Source organism: Alosa alosa, chromosome 1 (genome assembly GCF_017589495.1).
Source record: "Alosa alosa isolate M-15738 ecotype Scorff River chromosome 1, AALO_Geno_1.1, whole genome shotgun sequence".
In the NCBI taxonomy this organism is placed as follows: Eukaryota; Metazoa; Chordata; class Actinopteri; order Clupeiformes; family Clupeidae; genus Alosa; species Alosa alosa.
The window spans coordinates 12,112,306-12,132,598 of record NC_063189.1 but is presented as its reverse complement, the minus strand read 5'-3'; the positions used below and the strand labels follow the sequence as shown (position 1 = coordinate 12,132,598).

General features: G+C 41.7%; 1 protein-coding gene across 4 annotated transcripts in view; it reads left to right on the top strand.

Moving 5' to 3' along the window:
• The window catches only part of astn1 (astrotactin 1), a 176,855-nt gene that overhangs the window by 40,207 nt on the left and 116,355 nt on the right, over nucleotides 1-20,293 (top strand). The window contains exons 3-7 of one of the 4 annotated variants that reach the window (XM_048255757.1): nucleotides 1,762-2,155; nucleotides 4,689-4,841; nucleotides 11,818-11,925; nucleotides 14,438-14,584; nucleotides 16,392-16,556. In XM_048255757.1, coding sequence (XP_048111714.1) covers nucleotides 1,762-2,155; nucleotides 4,689-4,841; nucleotides 11,818-11,925; nucleotides 14,438-14,584; nucleotides 16,392-16,556 — 967 coding nt within the window. Of the gene's footprint in view, nucleotides 1-1,761; nucleotides 2,156-4,688; nucleotides 4,842-11,817; nucleotides 11,968-14,437; nucleotides 14,585-16,391; nucleotides 16,557-20,293 lie in introns of all 4 variants that reach the window. The other 3 variants (XM_048255749.1, XM_048255773.1, XM_048255766.1) reach the window with 3 other exon arrangements.

Below are 20,293 nucleotides of genomic sequence, written 5' to 3'. Positions count from 1 at the left end.
AGAAAAGGTATAAAGGTATGCATGGCATATTAAATTAGCCGGGCAGACAACCAACTACAGAATAGGCCTACACAGTTTGACATTCCTGTTGCAACTGTACCAGCGATGTTCATGGTTTAGTAAAAACCTGGGTCAGTTAACTCAGAATAAGTAGTAAACCTAATAGAAAAGTGTATGGCTTCATTCTGCACTCTTTTTGGAGGGTTATGACTTTTGTTTTATGTTATGTTTTTTGAATTTAATGTTGCCATGAAGTACATGGTATTAGATGTTTTTTTGAGAACCAGATTCCAGTGGCACCCAATACCCAATACTCTATACCAGTATTGCTGCAACCCTAATTGTAGTGTAGTGGTAGTGATGGTGGTCAGATTGACATATACAATGTATTACTTGGTTCTTCTTATTCACCATTAATCAGTATTAATAACGTGTTTGAAAAGCTAATTGCAAATAATTGATACACGTCAGGCTGTGAATGCAACACATTGTGTGTCATTAATGTCAATTAATATGTTAATAATGTTATTCATAATTCAACTTCTTAATACAGGGATGGTTTATGAGAATGAATTTCTTCTTTGGTTATAAAAAAAACTTGAGTTGTCATAGTAACATGATCCGTAGCTATTTTGATTAATCACATTTGACATTTGCTTCTCTTCGAGTCCCCTTCCATCAGTCAGGCTGTGGCTTTGTGAACCTCCTAGTTGCAGGAAATGAGAATACAGAGTCTTAAAGTGTTGAAAAAGGCATAATCAATACAAACTGCAGATAGATGGCTGTTCTCTCACACACACACACACACAAACACACACACACACACATACACATACACACCTTCTGCTGTTCATCAGTCTCTCTCTTCTGCTGGACGATGGAGGACATTCACAAGAGTGACTACACTCTGTGCATGCAAATGTATTGCATGTCTTGTGTTGACATTTGTGTTTAGGTGTGATTTGTGTGGGTCACATTTAACTCAACGTGTTCTCAGCAAACTATTTGCTCACTTTTACCTCTCTGACTTTATGTAAATGAAGACAGATGAAGCTTGGTCCCCTTTGAGGTGCATCTGTCTGTCATTACTTGGTGATTTCAAATACTACCCAATGAGGCATTTTAATTAATGTTGTCTTTGAGTGACATTGCACAGCCTTGAAGGACAAAAGTCAAAAGGTCTGATTGTCAGGTGCATAATTAATCACTAAAAGGCTCTTAAGAGTGTGCCAAACACAACACAGGCATAGCAGCCATTTCTTTATTTACCAGTGATGTCCTATTCACCTACGCCTCCTTACTACCGGTATGTGGAATCTAGATAATTTGTCTAAGACACTAATGAGTTAGCACATGAAATGTCCTTAAATCATAAACTTTTTTCCAATTAACTTTTTTTTCCTTTTTTCCTTTTGCTATCAGTTTTCTTTCCATATTTATTTATTTTATGTTTGAACAGCTGTTATTAGAATAATAATTCACAAAGCTACTGAAATGACAGGCAGTTTCTAATTTATTCAGGGATATTTAGACAATGTACAATTGCACAAACACACACACACACACACACACACACACACACACACACACACACACACACACACACAACAAACAGATATATACATGTATATGTGAAAGCATCCATACTTCACAGAATTGTTTAAATTTGCACAGTATGTCGACCCAGTGCGTCAAGGTTAATTTGCCTCTTGTTAAGGTTAATGTGTCCTTTGTCTGTTTGTGTGTGTGTGTAATACCCAGGGTGGCATGATCGCGCTGCTGCTCTCCATCCTGTGCCTGGTGCTGATCCTGTACACGCGCCGGCGCTGGTGCAAGCGACGCCGCGTGCCCCAGCCCCAGAAGAGCGCCAGCGCCGAGGCGGCCAACGAGATCCACTACATCCCCTCGGTGCTGATGGGCGGGCAGGCGCGCGAGAGCCTGCGCAACTCGCGCGGCCAGGGCCACAACTCCAGCGGCACGCTGAGCATCCGCGAGACGCCCATCCTGGACGGCTACGAGTACGACATCACCGACCTGCGCCACCACCTGCAGCGTGAGTGCATGAACGGCGGCGAGGACTTCACCAGTCAGGTGACTCGCACGCTGGACTCGTTGCAGGGCTGTAACGACAAGGCCAACATGGACCTGACACCGGGTGCGTGAGTCACAGCAGCGGCTTTGTATCTGTGTTTGTGGTGGAGCAAACATGCCTGTTTGTGTGGTTTAGTGTCATTTGTGTGTGTGTGTGTGTGTGTGTGTGTGGTGTGTGTGTGTGTGTGTGTGTGTGTGTGTGTGTGTGTGTGTGTTTCCTTCCTGGATGCCACCTTAGGTGGGAGGAGGAGCTATGGAACCTTTAAACACTGGTTGTTTAAAGTATTGATTGGTCAATCAGATCCTAATTAAATCTCACCATCATAATCCGTTCCTCAAGATCAAGATAAAACAAAGCCTTCAGTGTGCTTCTGTTTTCTCGTTCCCCATGCCATGTTCTCGTGGCTCCTAGCGATATTTCTTCATCAAATTCAGACTTGACATCGACAGACCTGGCTACAAATTTGAGATAACGTTGCATCACGGAATGTTTTCTTGAGATAGGCATGAGGGCACAGCAGTCCTTAGCTATTCTGAGGTAGAATTTCTCAAGGATAATCTAAATCTAATCAGATTTTAATGTTTTGCAAAGTTTCTTTTTTCGCATAGAGCACTCATCCCACTGTATTGTTAGAGGGTGACTGCATATTCCCTCTCATCACGAAAGAACACTGCCTGCTTTATTTCCTGAGAATAGCATGCAGTTATTCAGCCTCATCTTGGCACAGGATGGTGACAATACCATTTAATATCACCATGAGCATGATGGCTTTTTTCTGTCCTGCAACACTACAGTGACATGACAATTCACATGACCTGGGACAGTCAGCCTGTGCTTCCCATAGAGGTAGGGGCCCTACAGCCGCTACACAGTCTGCCAGACAGTATCAGCAAGTGAGACAGTGCAGTCTCAAGAAAAAAAAATAACTGTAGCCGCCAATGAGTCACACATTTAGATATTTTCATCATTATCATTTATTATATTATTCATTATCATTTGTTTGTATGTATATTCAGGTCTATGTAAAACTAGACGCTACCAAAAGTATACAAGCACTGTAAATGAAAACTAAAGAATTAAATGTGTGATAATTCTGTTGGTGAAGTTATATATAACAATTTAAGAAAGAAGCATAGATAAAGTTTGTTATACATACAGTGTTACCCATTATATCATAATTGTTTACACTGACATTGGAGCTGAAGTTGGAGCTGCAGAAATATGTATTTGTCTTCTGTAATGGAGAGACAGAATGTAAAGCAGCCCAACATGATGCAGGAGTTCCCCTTTTGGTTCATTCAATGTACTGGGTACCCATTTAGTGCTAAGGGAAGTGAGGAGAAGTCATGCTCCCACCGGTGACAACAGCGATATAGTGCAGCAGCAGGCCTTCCAGGCATGCACCAGCAATGGCAGAGACTCCAGTCTCCGTAATGTTAGTCAGCGTGGCATACAAATGAGTTTCAAGACATTATTCTAAGGTAAAAAAGCTACTGCTTTAATACTAATCCAAACATCAACTTTTGCTACATCCATTTTCAAATCTCATTGCCCATAGCCTGATGCATTACTAATGACACGATAAGTCTAAATGTGTGTGTGTGTGTGTGTGTGTGTGTGTGTGTGTGTGTGTGTGTGTGTGTATGTGTGTGTGTGTGTGTGTGTGTGTGTGTGTGTGTGTGTGTGTGTGTGTGTTTGTGTGCACATCTTGTCATCAGCCAGTGTAATGAAGACAGCTTACCTGTTCTCAGGAAATATTTGCAGGATAAAAGGAGAGACCAGGAAAGTGATGCTGTATTATTCATATATATATATATATATATATATATATATATATATATATATATATATATATATATATATACATATATATATATATATATATATATATATGCATAATGTGATCTTGAGCTGGCATTCTTTCATGTGAGACTTTTCCTTCCTTTTGTAATGAGAGGCAACATCTGAGGCTGTGGGGTTCTCATACCTGATTACCACTACTTTGTTCAAAGTAGATATTTTTGCAGAAATCATATATGGGACTTGACAGGAAAAAAAAATTTGAGTGTTAGAAAGTTGGATAACTTGGCTCAAACTAATTTAAATGCAAACTGATGCAGGATGTTGTGTGGTGTACTTTAGGATATGACATGACAGCACTGATATGTACAGTCATATGAGTTGATCTAAGCAGGACAGTAAAAATGTGGTTTGGTTTGGTGGTTTTCTGTGTTTAATGGGCATGCTGTAAGGGCAGTGTTGAATAATAGCCAATGACAGAATGAGGCATAGTACTCAGTGACATGAGCAGCCCAGGGCGCTTTGCAGCCAAATGCTAAACATTTACACAGGCCCTGTCCACACAGGCTCTACCTCCAGGGCTCAGCCCTCCTCTCTTGTCTGCTCAGGATGAGACCCTGCAGTCATGCACATACTGCAGATTTCAGTGTCCTTCCTGGACTGGTTCTCTCTCTCTCTCTCTCTCTCTCTCTCTCTCTCTCTCTCTCTCTCTCTCTTCTCTTTATCTGTGTGTGTGTGTGTGTCCCACCCATCTGTCTGTCTCCCCTCCCCCTAACTGTGACCTTTTTGTCATTAGGGTGTGACAGTACAAAACTGTCCTTAATGAGCAAGTACAAGGATAACATCATAGCCACCAGTCCTGTCGACAGCAATCACCACCAGCAAAACACCCTCCTCCCACACAACACCTCCACCAACCAGCGCAAGCGTCTGTCCAGCAAAACACGCGGTGAGTCATCGTCATTGGCGTCCACATGCCAGCCCATGCCACCTCACCACCCCCACCCCCCCGCCCCTCGCTGCCAATTTTTGAAGACTTGGAGAACACTGACAGACGGAGTGCTGTCCCTCCAAAAACGCAATGAGCGATTAGTTCTTATTTACCATCTGCATTCATTCGTCATGGTTGTTCGAAAAGTGTTTTCTTGCAATTGTGTACTCTCATCGTTTCCATTTATCACTGTGATCACATCTTTTCATATCATCGATGTATCATTTAATAGGGTATTCATTTGTACTTCTACAAAGTTAGAATTTTTCTTAAATTTTATTAATTATACTTGGAACATTTAGATTTAAGTCTCACTGTTACTTTGCGGGTGTCACACACACCAAATATTGACAGGATCTGAAGTCTAAATTTGATGAAAAAGTTACTGTACATTTTCCAGTGGGATTTCCTAGCAAGTTATTGAGAGGAATGCAGCTTATCACTTTAAAGAGAAGGACACTGAAGATCTGCTTTGTTTTAGCAATTATTTCAATATGTAATGAAATCATAGCCTGTCAGCCAAGCCCTCCATGCTCAAAGCTGTCTCAGCGTTAGCAGATGCCTTTGGTTCTGTCCTGGAGTCTTTCCCTGACAACTCATTAGATGTTAGCACTCTAATCAATCACAGTGAATTTCAAATGAGTCGCATGTTCAGATGGAGTTCGTAAAAATGGCAAAACAAAAGGGAAACAAACAATAAACATGTAGTGTTTATATTAGTGGTCCAACAATTGTGGTATTAAAGGGATTTTTTTTCCCTTGAAGAAAATATTTTAGATTTATGCCATGACTTTGTTGGATTCCAGATGCGTTGGCGTTGATTAATTAATGCATTGATTAATTTCTTATATCCACATGTAACAGTTTTTGAGACAGTAATATCCTTTCTTTTTTAAATCAATTCCTCACAACAACTGTCTAATTGTGTCCTGCCAGGGGACTGCAGATGTAAATAAGCCTAGCAGGGGGGCTACTACACCAGGCGTGTAAACTGAAGCATTCAGTGTAGCCCCCCTGTAAGGCTTCTAATGCATCAAATGGCAACATTTATGCTTAAAATTGTACAGTGTCCCTTACAAATAGAATAAATAAACTGTATTTCAAAGCTGAACAATAGAATGGATTAGAAACAACACTATATTTAATAGTTAATATTTCCAAAATATATTTTTATTATGATGATGCAATGTTGTGGCTAAAGTGCACATGTTGTGGCTAAAATGCAACTAGTTGCAATTGTGTCTAGTCACATTTATATCATATGCCTTAGAGCATGATTAAATGTATAATACTATCTTAATCAATCATCTTAACATTTTGGAGATGTTTCATTCAATTCAAGATTAAGTTGAGGCAATGTTTTACTGAATAACCTGCTAAGCTAATCCTATATGTAGACATCTAGGACAGTGTTACTGATGTAGTTATTGATGTGAACAGTGAACATGCCATCCTACTGTACTTACTCTATAAACATACCAAAAAAGCTTTGGATATTCACCTCAGATGTGTTAAGACAAAAACTCAGACAAGGCAGAATAATGCACTGCTCTTCCTCTTGTCTTCTTTGACCTGCTAACTCTATTTTTCATATGAGAAAATCACACCTGTCATCCTCTCCCCATAGTCACGTGGAGGTCTCTCCTTCGTCCATGCACGTGTGCTAATCCCTGGCACCTAAGTGCTTCTCTCCTGCAGATTGTCATGCAGCTGACACCCTTACTTAGTCCAATGTCCTCATAATAATTGAGTTCCACCGCCCTGTAAGGGAGAACAAAATAACTTTTGTTGTAGGAAGCGTTGCTGCTGCGCTGCATGCCGAGTGCTTTCTAACGTTCCGTGTTGAATATTTAAACCGGGCTCATCTTTTATTCGTCTCCATGGAGATTTGCACCTCTTGGCCCCTGCCTAATTGTGGAGGCTAGTGCATTCCTCTCACCTGCTCTGAGAGATTTGTGACTAATTCCTTTGAAGGCACCTCTTTTATTCGTTGTCTGTTACCTTGGCAGAAGAAACATATTGTTCTGTTTGCTGGTGTCATTTCCATGCCCCATGGTTCTTTCTGAAGTCCCAAACACATCAGTCTCACCTCCTTTTGTTCACTTTTCTTTCTTAAATAACCATGCAGTCTAGAGTTTGGGGGAGATTTCTGTTGTGATAGTAGTATTTTAAAACACTTTAACAGAGCAAGCATCTGTGTAACTATCCTTTGCCCGAGAGTTATCCTTCACAACCAGATGCTTTTTCATCCCTGTGTAAAAAGCTATTTGTTTTCTTTAATTTTACTGTAAGTCTTCACAGAGCTTCAGGCCTATTAATTCCTAGATTTCAAACGCCATGTGTAACCTGTTGTTTTCATCTGTTCTGTTTGCATACGTTGACCGTAAAGCCTCACAGTTTAAAAGCTTTAGCACAGCATGCAAATCATATCAGTATTAATAGTTTAATTATCACATTGTATTGGATTGCACAATTGTATTGAATGTTGTATTACACACCACTCATGGTGTTAGTATTGTTGCATATTCTAGTTGAAGCACTGTAAGTTGTGTCTTTTGTTGTACAATGTTTTTTTCTTTCTTTTTTTCAACTGATTCATTTAAGTGCCACTTAGAGCTTTAAAAATGTTGTCTCTGGTCAGTGTCTAAGTGCTAAGTGCACATTTGTATTCTGGGTATGTTTTGTGCTCTGTCAAAGTGCTAAACATCTGCGTACTGGTCTGGACATGTGTGTATGCTTACAGTATGTCTGCAACATGCTCAGTGTGTGGATATCATGACGTTGGAACAGCTGTGTTCATTAGCAACAGTGAGGTTTTTATGGAAGGAAGACAAGTGGAAAAGCAACCTCTTGAAATTATTTTATTAATGATAGATGATAATGTGTGTATGTGTGTGCATAATCAAAGTCTATTACCTGTCATCTGTCTGCTGTCTCAGTGAGTGTTGTAAGACTTTGTTGGGGGAGGCAACACCTGACCATTTTTTTCTTCCTGGCTCAGTGTAGACTTGCTCTTTGCTTTTTTAGAAATTGTAACACAATCTAAGGAGTTTACCTCTGTCCAAAGCTGTGATTACTGTTCCAGTGTGCCTCCGACTACAATTGTATTGCTCCTATTTAACGGCAGAGTCTGGTAAATGGCTCTTGATATTTGAGTTCAGTAGCTTATGAAATACCCCTCCCTGCATGTGTTGATAGGCTGGAATTGACTATGGCTCAGTCTGAGTGAACAATGTTTGTTTCCCAATTCTAGCAATAAAACTATGTATGAAGATGAGATTTTTTAGCACACAAAAAGTGTTAGTCATTAACTCCAGCAGGGTATACACGATACATCTATATAACACTGGCATACTATACATACAAATGTACAAATGTCAAAAAGGCCTTTGGTCATTGTCTTTTAATCGAGTTCACTTAATGTTAACCAGTGGGAAGTCATTCTCCAATCTCCACCCGTCTCAGGAACTTTTTCACGGGCCACTGCCTAAGGTGCACCTCGAGAAACTAGTCCTCTTGCCATTCTTTAGCTATCATGAAGGCTCGAACATACACTTGATGACGAACCCTCCAAATCGAGAGCTGGCATTTTACCGCCTTGCTCCTTGCTTCTTGCAGCCTGGAACAGTGTCTCTATAGAACAGATCTGCTTAAGTGCAAGCTGGGATTTGGGTGATACCTTCATTACCAGCTTATTTATGACCGCCAGCCATGTGTGCATAGCAGCCCAGCGGAGTTCTCGGTGACGCGGTGTGGTATATGTGTTCCTGTTGGTTAATGTCAAGTGAACTTGAGTCATTGGCTTTCTGGACCTGCTCTGTTGCTTCAGAATCCTTAAAGAGGACTACTTTCTTGCAATGTGGCCATTTAGAGACGGCGGAAACAATCCCTAAGAAGGGCGATTGGAGATTGAGATGGAGATTCAGGTCGATGCTGTCGTCAGAGAGTGTTTTTCCTTTTATTAATGTCTCATGTTCTCCTGCATTCATAACCATATGTTTGCAGATAAATTAGCATGCATTTGTTAGCATTGATGTCAAGGGGTCAAGGGAATCCTTTTAGAAATCACAAAAGACACACACATACCACACACACATTAAATACCAAAAAGAGATTATTGATCGTCGTATCTTATTACTTTTCTGTGACGATAAAAACACATCACTTGGTACCATAGTGCCACAACATGCCACATACCACTTTTAACACAAGCCAGGAAATGTGCTATATACTGTACAGTACAGTACATGCCATTTTCAAGCATCATGTTTTTACTCAGAATACCGATATTAAAACACCGCATTATTGGTTTGAAAACCCACTTGTATTTATCAGATGATATATACGCATCATATTATGTTCACAACTAAAATATATAAGATAATAAGAACAAATCTATGTTGTATTGTATTTTCTATTGGCCTTATATTTTCATTCATCCTGAGCTTAATTTCTACAATTGACAAATGTCACTATATTTATGACTATTTCTAAAATATATGACAGTCGAATATACATTAGCTTGGTCAAAAATATCACAAAATGACTATTGTAGTGGGTTGATTAAAGGCATGTAGAACTGCTTGCCACTAAATTTTATTTCTAAAATTAATCTCTAAGCCTGAGTAGAAGGTTAACGACATCATTTTTTCTGACTGTTTGAAACACAGATAGCAAAACTGAATTTAAAATGTGTCATGGCACAAAGCAAGAGGCAATATAATCCATGTCTTGGCTTTATCATGTATCTCCATTTCTGACACTGCATAATGAAAACATTCTCCCTGCTCTGTGCTGAGTAAATGGACTCTTTTATCCCTGTTGACAAAGAGCCCATGGAAGCATGTAGTTATTATTTTTGTCATACCATCCATTCCATATTTATATTTCACGCACAACCATTACCTTCTGAATTAAGTGATAAATCCTCCGAGTAACATGAGCTCTGTTTACTTTTTGTGTGTTATCTTTGTTGTAGCCTGTGTACATTGTGAAAACAAAACCATGTTTGTCACAAGCAAAATTCAGTAGCTCTGTTGACATACATCAATTATATATTCATACATTTTAATGAAATACATTTGAAGTGTAAACAATGCTTGCTTTATAATTGCATATTCACAAGCTAAGTTTGTTTTGGTTCATTCAATATTGCCTAAATAACTGATAAGCAATAATAATGCACATACAGTATCATGTGAAAATGTATGTTGCTGTATGTCATGTTTAGTGTAATAGTCCATAAGTAGGATTCTGTGTGTGGATAAACAGCAGAAGGTGTTGTTGAGCAAAACAACATTTCTCTCAGTTGTAGGGACCCGTAAGAAAATGTGTAAGACGAGTCACTGTACTGATTTTTACAAGCAGATTTAGAATTGCTTACCAGCCTTAGTGTAACATGTGAGGCAGATCTCAGTCTAACCTGTAAGCCACACTTGACAAAGTTTGACTAACAGTACAAGATGAGAACCAGTCAAGAGGTTGACCAGATGTGAAAGTGTCCAACGCACTTGGCAGTATCTGCTTCCTGTGTGGAGTATAGCAATCCTTTTATAATTAAATGTCATGAGGAAATCACACTGAACTGAGGGGCAATGCATTATGAATATAAAATACATATACCCCCCACTGTGCAAATGCATGCATAATAACAGATTATCGGGAAATTGTTAGCAGGTGGACCTTGGGGAAAAAGGTTTCCTTATTTCTCTATTCCTAAATATCGCTCCTCATACTTCTGCATAACTGCATATTGTGCCAAAAACATGAAGTAAGCGTGTTCCATAGTTATTATGGTATGAAACCTAGAGGATGTAAATTATGCATTATAAATACACAGTTACTCATATTCACAACTCACATTGTAGCCACTGTATTCATTGTGTGCCCCATATTGTGCATCACCGTTATTTTAAAGTAATCAATCACCAATTACAGTCGGTTGCATTAAGTAAGCCTTCTTGAGAGGGTAAAGCGAAACATTCTCTCTCATTTGATCCTCTGGTTGTATGCAGCTTTTAGCTGCCTGGAAAACATCTGTGTGCTTTTTGTTTCATTAAAGGCAATTGAAGAGGTTGTCACTTTCCAAGCTGGTGGTTGTGTTGTTTAGGGGTTTGTAGCTCTTCCCTCCTGCTAGTTGTATTAATCAATAATGGATAAATCAAATGGATATCATTGTCAATTATACCAAAACAACCATAAGGCCTTGCTGTCTGAAATGATTTAATTTCAAGCCCTATTCGATTTAATTGGAAATAATGAATGTATGTGTGTGTATGTATTTATGTATTTGTCTTCTGTAATGGAGAGACAGAATGTAAAGCAGCCCAACATGATGCAGGAGTTCCCCTTTTGGTTCATTCAATGTACTGGGTACCCATTTAGTGCTGTGTGTGTATAGTGTGCCTTCCAGGCATGCACCAGCAATGGCAGAGACTCCAGTGTAATGTTAGTCAGCGTGGCATACAAATGAGTTTCAAGACATTATTCTAAGGTAAAAAGCTACTGCTTTTAATACTAATCCAAACATCAACTTTTGCTACATCCATTTTCAAATCTCATTGCCCATAGCCTGATGCATTACTAATGACACGATAAGTCTAAATGTGTGTGTGTGCGTGTGTGTGTGTGTGTGTGTGTGTGTGTGTGTGTGTGTGTGCATGTGGGTCTGTGTGTGCATGCATGCGGGTCTGTGTGTGAGGTTTTTTTTGTCCTATTTAAAAGTCTGATGCCTTGTTTTCCATTTTGTTTTTTAATTTGTTTACAATCTGTATGCCCCCTGTGAAACATGTACATGTACTTATTTCCTTCATTATTCCAAATCACATTTTGTCACAGTTTTTCAGCTGAGCAAAAGGCCTGATTTCCTCCCAGTGCTGCCGCCATCTTGGTGCCAGTGTAACTTATCTTTGATGCGAGATCTCTCTCTCCGCAGCGGGTTCGGCCTTCCTGAACCCGGACGGCGACTCGGGCACCGAGGCCGACAGCGAGCCCCAGCTGACCTTCTACACCGATCCCAACCGCAGCCGGCGTCGCAGCCGAGGTATGCGAAATGGTAACGCCAACACAGCCTGGGGCTCCGGGGGTAAGGAGGACAGCTCTGCGTCGCCGCCTTCACTCTGTGTCAGCAGCATGACCCCCAAAGTGTCCCTGGTCACCTCCGTGAAGCGTGGTGCACCCCGTTCTTCAGCGTCATGTTATGGTTTTGTTTTGTTTTTGATTTATCACTGATTGAACGTACATGTTGTGACAGTGTGAGGGGAATTCAATTGAATGTCAATGCGAGTCTTCAGTGGCGATTGAATTCTCCTAATTTTTGGTTGCCGTTTCTTGGTAACTAATTGAAACAAGCATGATCTTGAATGTTGTGTCTGCAACTCCCTAATAAGGCACCTGTGTACACAGCTATTCACATTAAATTAGCCAGATATGTACACTAACAAGGCATGCAAATTGTTGTGACACCATTCCACATCTATACTTATTCATTCATTCATTCAGATGTGATATCCAAATTAGATTATCGCTCAAGTAGAGCGCAAACTTTTTTGTGAGAATGCTCGCTCTGTGCTAAAACATTATATGTCACTGAGCAAAGCAAATATTTAAAAAAAGGAGGCATGTTAAAAACAACATATACTAAATACCAAAGTTTCTTCCTTATGTGTCTTAAATATGCTAGCTAATTAGGTGTGGGTGTAGAGAGATTCATGATTGGTTGAGTTTGAGGTAAGCTTAATTTATCTTTTACCAGCATGCATTCATCCAGGTTCTTCGACATGTAACCAGCTGCCAGATCTCACTTAGTGAACACCAGCCAGCCAGTTACTGTAGGTCTTGTCTCTCTTTTCTTATCCTTTCCTCTTAATTACTCTAAGTACAAAGCAGTCAGCTGGAGCAAAGCAACACCTTTAATTAGTGTGCCAGGAGTGGAGATGCTTTGTCTTAAAGATGTCTTTGTTTTATTGTGTGCGTTTGGACTGTGATCAGCTGAATACTGTAGTTGTAAGATATGTTTTTTTTAATTGCCATGCTGTTTGTATGTCTTTGTGTGAATGTTGCCTTGCAGCTTGTTGTTTATGTAAAATGGTCAACATTGACAAAGTGAATATGTCAATGTATTTACTTTTTACTAATCTGCATAATCTGTTTTGTTTTTCCAAATATGTGAATTACAGTCTGCATTGTTGTAGTTTATCATGAGACTATAAATGTAATGGCACGCACATTGAATTGAGAATGCAAAATTGGACATGTTTTGACTAAATGCAAAATCCAATTTTTCTGATATTCAAATATCCTCTAAAATAATGTACATTCCGTTTAGCTAAGCAACATCCCACTTGCTCTTCATCTGGCATTTTGATTTGAAAGTCAGCTGCTCAGTTTTGCATTTTGTGTTGACATGTCTAACAGCAAGATCAACATGCAGATTGTGCAATCAGGGACACATGCATAAATATGGCTATGTTTACAAACCAATGACCCCACTTCAAATATCACACACAACAAAAACCCATTTGAGTTGACGCTTCTCAACCAAAGCCTCAAAATGAAAAACCAAAGAAAAACTAGCATAATGTAGGAGTAGGTGTTAATAATGACCAGTATATATGAAAGGTTAAAAAAATAGCTGCCCTTCCTTTCAGTTGACCCATGAGCAGCGCTTTGATCGAGATGTTGATACCGAGGCCCATAAATGTCATCCTAAAGCTGTGAGCTGAGCTAGAGCAAGAACAGAGGAAGCGAGAGGACCTTTTAAAGCCATGTCACCGGAGATCTGTGGCCTGCTGTAGGACACGGTCAAATCAATCAGTGCGTGTGTGTGTGTGTGTGAGAGAGAGAGAGGGAGAGAGAGTGTGATTGTGTGTGTGTGTGTGTGTGTGTTTCTAGACACCTGCAAGTGTGTACCTGTGTATACGCATGTGGATGTTATGTACATAAGTGTGTGTGTGTGTGTGTGTGTGTGTGTGTGTGTGTGTGTGTGTGTGTGTGCGTGCGCGTGCGTGTGCGTGTGTGTTTGTGTGTGTGTGTGTGCGCTTTTTATTTTGGTGGTTTATTTCAGGTGGTGCTTCACACAGAACAGATAAATAGAAATGATGACAGATTAACTCTGACAGATTAGCACCCTGGAGCTGTGGCCTCAGATGAAAATATGAGAGGCCTCTAAGTAAAAAAATGTCTGTTTTTTTCTCCATCATGGATATTCCCATTGCTCGCCCGCGTTCTGTGTGATGGCCTTCAAAAGGCTGTTATCTTCCCAGCCACGGGCTCTGCTCTGCTCTCTGCTCTGCTCTCTGGTCTGGGTCCCAGCCCCGCTCAGCCTCCACAAAGGCTGGGGCCAGCGGTTTGATGCAGCGCCCCTTTCATGGTCTGTCAGGCCAGATGTGAGACTGTTTGTAAGCAACTCGCGCGGATGGCGTGGTGGTGGTGGTGGTGGTGGTAGCGCTAGGAAATAACGCTGAGAGTTCACCAAACTTCACAGGTTTTCTTTCTGCTGGTTGGTGACCTCCTCTCTGACCGCTCCTCTCTTTCCGTGTGCCTCTGATCTGCAGGCTCCCCGCGCAGCCCCGTCAACAAGACCACCCTGACTCTGATCAGTGTGGTCAGCTGTGTGATCAGCCTGGTCTACTCCTCACACCTGGCCTGCACCCTCACCGTCAAAGTCATCCTCCACGTCCCTGAGCACCTCATCGCCGACGGTAATGTCACGACACCTGCCACCTTGTCTATGTGTGTGTGTGTGTGTGTGTGTGGATAGGACGGGTGTGAATTTAGCTGCCTCCACCTCGCCCTACAGCCCACAGCGGCACATAAAGCCAAATGTTCCCCATCCAGTGTCTCGTAAGGGACCCCAACAGCTGTGTTCTGGAGGCATGAAAGCACATTCAGGCCAGGTCATGGGGAATGAACACACACACACACACACACTGTATTTATCTTTTCACATTGTTTTGTTTTTCTGTGTGTGCATGCATGTAAGAGTGTATGTGAGTATGTGTGTGTGTGTGTGTGTGTGTGTGTGTGTGTGTATTGGGAATGTGGATCGTTCTGTCTGTGCTCTGCCTGTTAATGAATGTCAATGTGGCACCTGCAGTTAAGCATTGCTGGCCAAGCCCTCACTCTGGGCTCAGTGGAATTCTTCAGCCATCACGGGAGGCTACATAGCCACATAGATTACAGCGACTGGCATCGCTCATCTGTCATTTTGTCTCCCTACCCAAGGACTTCTGCACTGAGATTGCTGCTTTGGGCTAGATTAACATTTAAACAGGCTTCTAGGAGAGGAAGAAATAAGTTGGAAAGAGATACCATTCTAATAGCAAAACATTTTATTTTATTTGAAATGTGTCTATAAATGTCTTTATGATATTATTTGATTAGATTCAAAGTCACACGGGGATCTGATAAAAGAAATATTGGGTTTAGAATAAAATATTGCATTTAAGACACACAGCTGCATGGCAGAGTTTAACTCGGTTAGCTCGATGGCGCCGGGGCGACCTGCTCGTGTCTGTGCTGCTCCACGGAGTCAGGCTGGGAAAGAAGTCTGCTCTGTCGCCTCCTCAAAGCACATGGCGTCTCTACCCACATTCCCACTCACAGCCACAGAGTGCAGAGAAGTGTAGAAAGATTATTATATTATAAACATTATTTTCTGTTTTCGAGTTATATTGATGGAAATATTATCTTTATCGTTTTATCTCGATATCGATATCTTTTTAAAGGCTTATTGTGTCCTCAATCTCAATGGTGACTTTTGGTTCACTGTGACTCATTTTGCCAGATTGGTTCACATATGTAATTTTCAGAACTTCTTTGAAAATAGTTGTTTTGAGATATGTGTGTTTTTGTAGATGATTACAAATGTGATCCTTGCTCTGAGATTGTTGTTGCTGCTGAGTTTCTGCCAAAATGTCATTACATCTCGCACTTTTTTTTTAAAGAGAGTTTTGAAATATAAAAAATGTCAAGGCGTCATCAGATTGCGTCAAGGGTGCCATTTCGAGAGGGTTAATTAGTTACTTATTTCTCATTCTCTCTAGTGTGACTGTCAGTCCCCATGGTCAGCGCTGCAGGAGGCAGGGACCCTTTGCCGTAGTTTACAACAGCTCAGCAGAGCAGTGTGTGACATCGCAAGTGTTCCACAGCTGAGCCGCCAGCTTAGCAGCACGTTAAGCTGAACTTATGGTTGGAAAGCTGCCCTCACGAGTGTCATCACTCCTACTTATCGTGCTACAGTATCTTCCTAACGGGGTGCGACTTTCCCGAGAACCGCAATGCGATCGCTTGACAACAAACAGCACCTTGCAAGCAGATGGTTTACATGCTGTCACTGGCACTGTCAGTGTGTTTAGCTGTAAAGCTTTGCTGCTGCCACCTTGTTCATGCCAGCGAGATCATCACCTATGAGCTCTGGGGCTCGGGATAGGCTAGTGTGCTGTGCGGTCGTCTGGCTTGTTCTCTTTCTCACTCTCTCTCTCTCTCTCTCTCTCTCTCCCTGTGCAGGCTCCAGGTTCATCCTGCAGCAGGGCAGTCAGCTGGACGCGTCGGATTGGCTAAACCCGGCCCAGGTGCTGATCTACTACCAGAACGAGAGCGGGCCCTGGATCAACGAGCTGTGTGGCCGGCGCCTGCTGGACCCCTGCGAGCACCAGTGTGACCCGGAGACAGGTGTGGGATTCTGCATGCCGACATGCTGACACAGTCCTCTTTACTACACACACACACACACACACACACACACACACACACACACACACACAAGCACACACATGCACACACATGCACACAAACACACACACACACACACACACACACAAACACACAAGCACACTCATGCACACGAACACACACACACACACACACACACACACACACACACACACACACACACACACACACACACACACACACACACACACACACACTCACTCACTCACCTCTCTCTCTCTCTCTTAGCAAAGATATCCATGAGTCACTGGCTGGAAATGCCCTTTGACACTTCCCCTTATGTCACTGTTAGCATTGTGGGAAATTAATTGTCCACTTTCATCATGTGCCAGATGAGCCATGAGGATGATGAGTCTGCATTTATGTAATTAGCCCTGAAAAAAAAAAAAAAAAGCGTGTGATATAAATATTCCCAAAGCAGGTGTTCTCTGGAGAAATGTTGCTCTGTCAGCAGAGCTGCGTACACCAAATGTTCTCTACGCCCCTCTATCCACAAGAAAAGTCACCGTCTGCGCCGAGTCCTCGTCACGGCGCTCCTTTCATGAGACACCGCCGCGCTGTGTGGGACAGCGGCTTAGCCACGATGCAGCCAGAGTTTAATTTGCAGCATTGTCCCCGGGCGTCGTTCCTGTGCGCGCAGTCTGGAGTAATGAATGCTAAACTGTTCCTGTGCTGAGAGGAGAGAGTAAAACTGGGCCCCAGAGTCCTGACAATGGGTAGATAGGGGCTTTGGTGTGAATTGCATCTCGGCATCAGTTGCTGGATGGGTGGTGGAATACATATGCTGAGGGACGCTAAGAAGCCATGCGAAGTTTAGACAGGTGCTTTAGACACATACACACAACACAATGGGTCCTATTGCAACAATCTAGATGGATAGTCTGAAATGTGCCTGGACACACCTAATTTTAGATCAACATACCCACAGGTGTTTACAGGTGAACGTATTATACCTGCTATTTGAACAACGTGCACACTGGGATGTTTTTTAAACACTATTGGTCACAAACTAACAAAGACTAACATGTTCTTAGGTGGCATATAGGGTTAAAAAGTAATGAGGAATATTTGCAATGCCACATACTTACATGAGAAAATACATAATGATCAAAAGTTATAGTATTAAATAGCATTAGAGCACCTTATTTATAATGGAACCAATTCCTGTATGTAGTGGCCCCATGAGCACATAAGATCAATATGTTTAGATGTAGCATGGTACAAGCCTAGCTGTGTTACATATGTATTGCTAACAGTGAGTTGGTTGCTAGGTCAATTCTGCGCTAAGTTTGAATTAAGATTTCTATTCTCGGACATAACACCCACGGCCACGCTGCTGCACGACGCTCTGATGACCCTTGCCGTGTGCTTTAGTGTAAAGTTCCCATCAACCTGTGCTGGCAATCTGAGCTGCCCTCCCCTTCATTAGTATGACACAGGCAGCCTGAGTTTGGCTGAGGACACGAGTGCACTTCAGAGATATCCTGTCTATAATCAGCGGCAGGGATCCGTCTTCTTGCAGAAATCATTTCTTGGAAAGTTCTCTCTTATTCGGATCCATAATTCAAAAGGATGGTGTCCCTGACGAGGGTGCTGAATCACAGCTAGGCAATGGGGCTGACTACCGAACAACATGTAAAAGATGAGTCTTGGGTGCAGGCGCACATCCGTAATTGCACTGTTCTTTTTTTTCATGCGATGCATGCAGTCCTAATGAAAGTCTCGGGGAAGATTGGAAGACACCGGGAAGCTGCGAGACAGCCTCAATCAAACCCAGAGCACATACTGATGAAAGCAGAGATGGGTTATGACAAAAACAGCAGCCCTCACGAACATGAAAAGTGCCTGTGAATTTCATCCACAATGCTGTTTGGAGGATCGAGGTGCAAGTGGAGCCGAGGGTGGGAGTCTGTGCAGTGGGTGGCAGGTAGGCACAGTGCAGCTGTATAGGCCCCTGACCAGGGCAACTCTGCCCATTCGCCCTCCAGCTCAAAGCACATTTATTAAGACAGGAGCACACTGTGCTGCGTCTTGAGTTTTCACTGTTGCCTGATCCCTGCGCTTTAGTTCCATTAATTTGACTGAAAAATGGATCTACCACAGGCTCTATCTGGGGTCGTGTTGTGAGGGGAATTAGGCATTCATTAATAAACAATGAGACAGAGCTTTCAGTCAGCAGCCAGTTGTGGGGACGTTTTTTTTTTTTTTTTAATCACATGAACGCAAACTATTGGCCAGAACTGCTCAAATAGCCTCACACATGATTTTTCACAATTTGCTTTCATTGACTTTTTGCCTCTTCACACTCCTTAGTGCTGCGAGTCAAGAATTTTGTTGCCAAAGTAACTGGCATCAACCGGTGTTAAACAAATGTGTTTGTTCTTTGGCCCGATAGCACAAATGTTGCTAGCATTGGAGCCAGGGACTGCATACCCAGCCACAGAGCAGTGCCTTAATGTAATTGTGTGTTTCGCCTTCCACCAGCATGTGCCTTTAATTAACCACTAATTATATACTTGTCGAATAAACAGACTAGCTGTCTCCCTTGTGGCCCGTCCAGCAAGGAAAATCTTTTATCCTGCACATGCTGCCAGACAGCAAATCTCTGTGTTGTATTTAACTTTCATGTTTTCTATAATTAATTTTCTATAATTTATTAAGAGGATTTTGGATACCTATCGATGTCTGAATGAATTATGCATGGTAACAAATGAAGCTATTCACTTTAGGGGTTCACATTACTGTGTTTCTGGAAGTTACACACTGTTAATGCTAGTGCATTTGTCCCCTTACTTGTCTACTATTACCTGCAATACATATTACATTAGCCTTCATTGTAGAAGACTGTGGTCACTTCATTAATACTGCACCCCAGATAGCAAAATCAGATTGGCAGATAGCGGACCGCTGGTGGTATGTTGCAGGTGGCGTGCCACTTGTGGTCCGCCGTTGGACCACCATCTCTTTAAATTTTACTTGTCATGAATATTAAGAAAAAATAATCAAATTATATATGGAGTATAACTAAACAAATGAAAAAGATTTTAGACCAATAGTGGATAGACCAATTTTAGATTGATTTTAGACCAATAGTGCAACCCGCCAGCGGACCACCAGAGAACCGATGTGCAAAATGCCAGCGGACCGCCAGCTATGCCCCCAATGGACTGACAGCGGTCCACCAGCCTCTTGCTATCTGGGACCAAATCATAGCTCAATTAAAACATAGTGTTAAGCATGCAAAATAGTTCTGTGATTAATAGTGCTAAACTGACCTGAATAATGGTTTGTTTATTTAATATGTAGTGTTGAACAAAACAGTTAATGTTTTGATTAGAATGCTGTGGGCAAAATTACCTGCAGTTGCTCAGGTTTCTTCCATCAATTTTATGCAGCTTGCCTCTCGCACTGAATTTGATGGCGTATCAACTCAGTACTACGGAAGTTAAATAAATGCCATGACTTCAGCGCAAATGATTAACTTCTCCAGTCGGCTGGTGTCATTATAAGCAAATAATTGAACTTAAATTGGATTTCCGTCCCTATTTTATCATGCTTTGCAATAGCTTGTCATTCTAAGGGGGTGGCTCACAAATGTAAATATGCAACCTCCAATCCCCACTTCTGGTGAGCCAATCCATACTCTTACTGATTATTTCAGCTTCATCTGGTAGAGG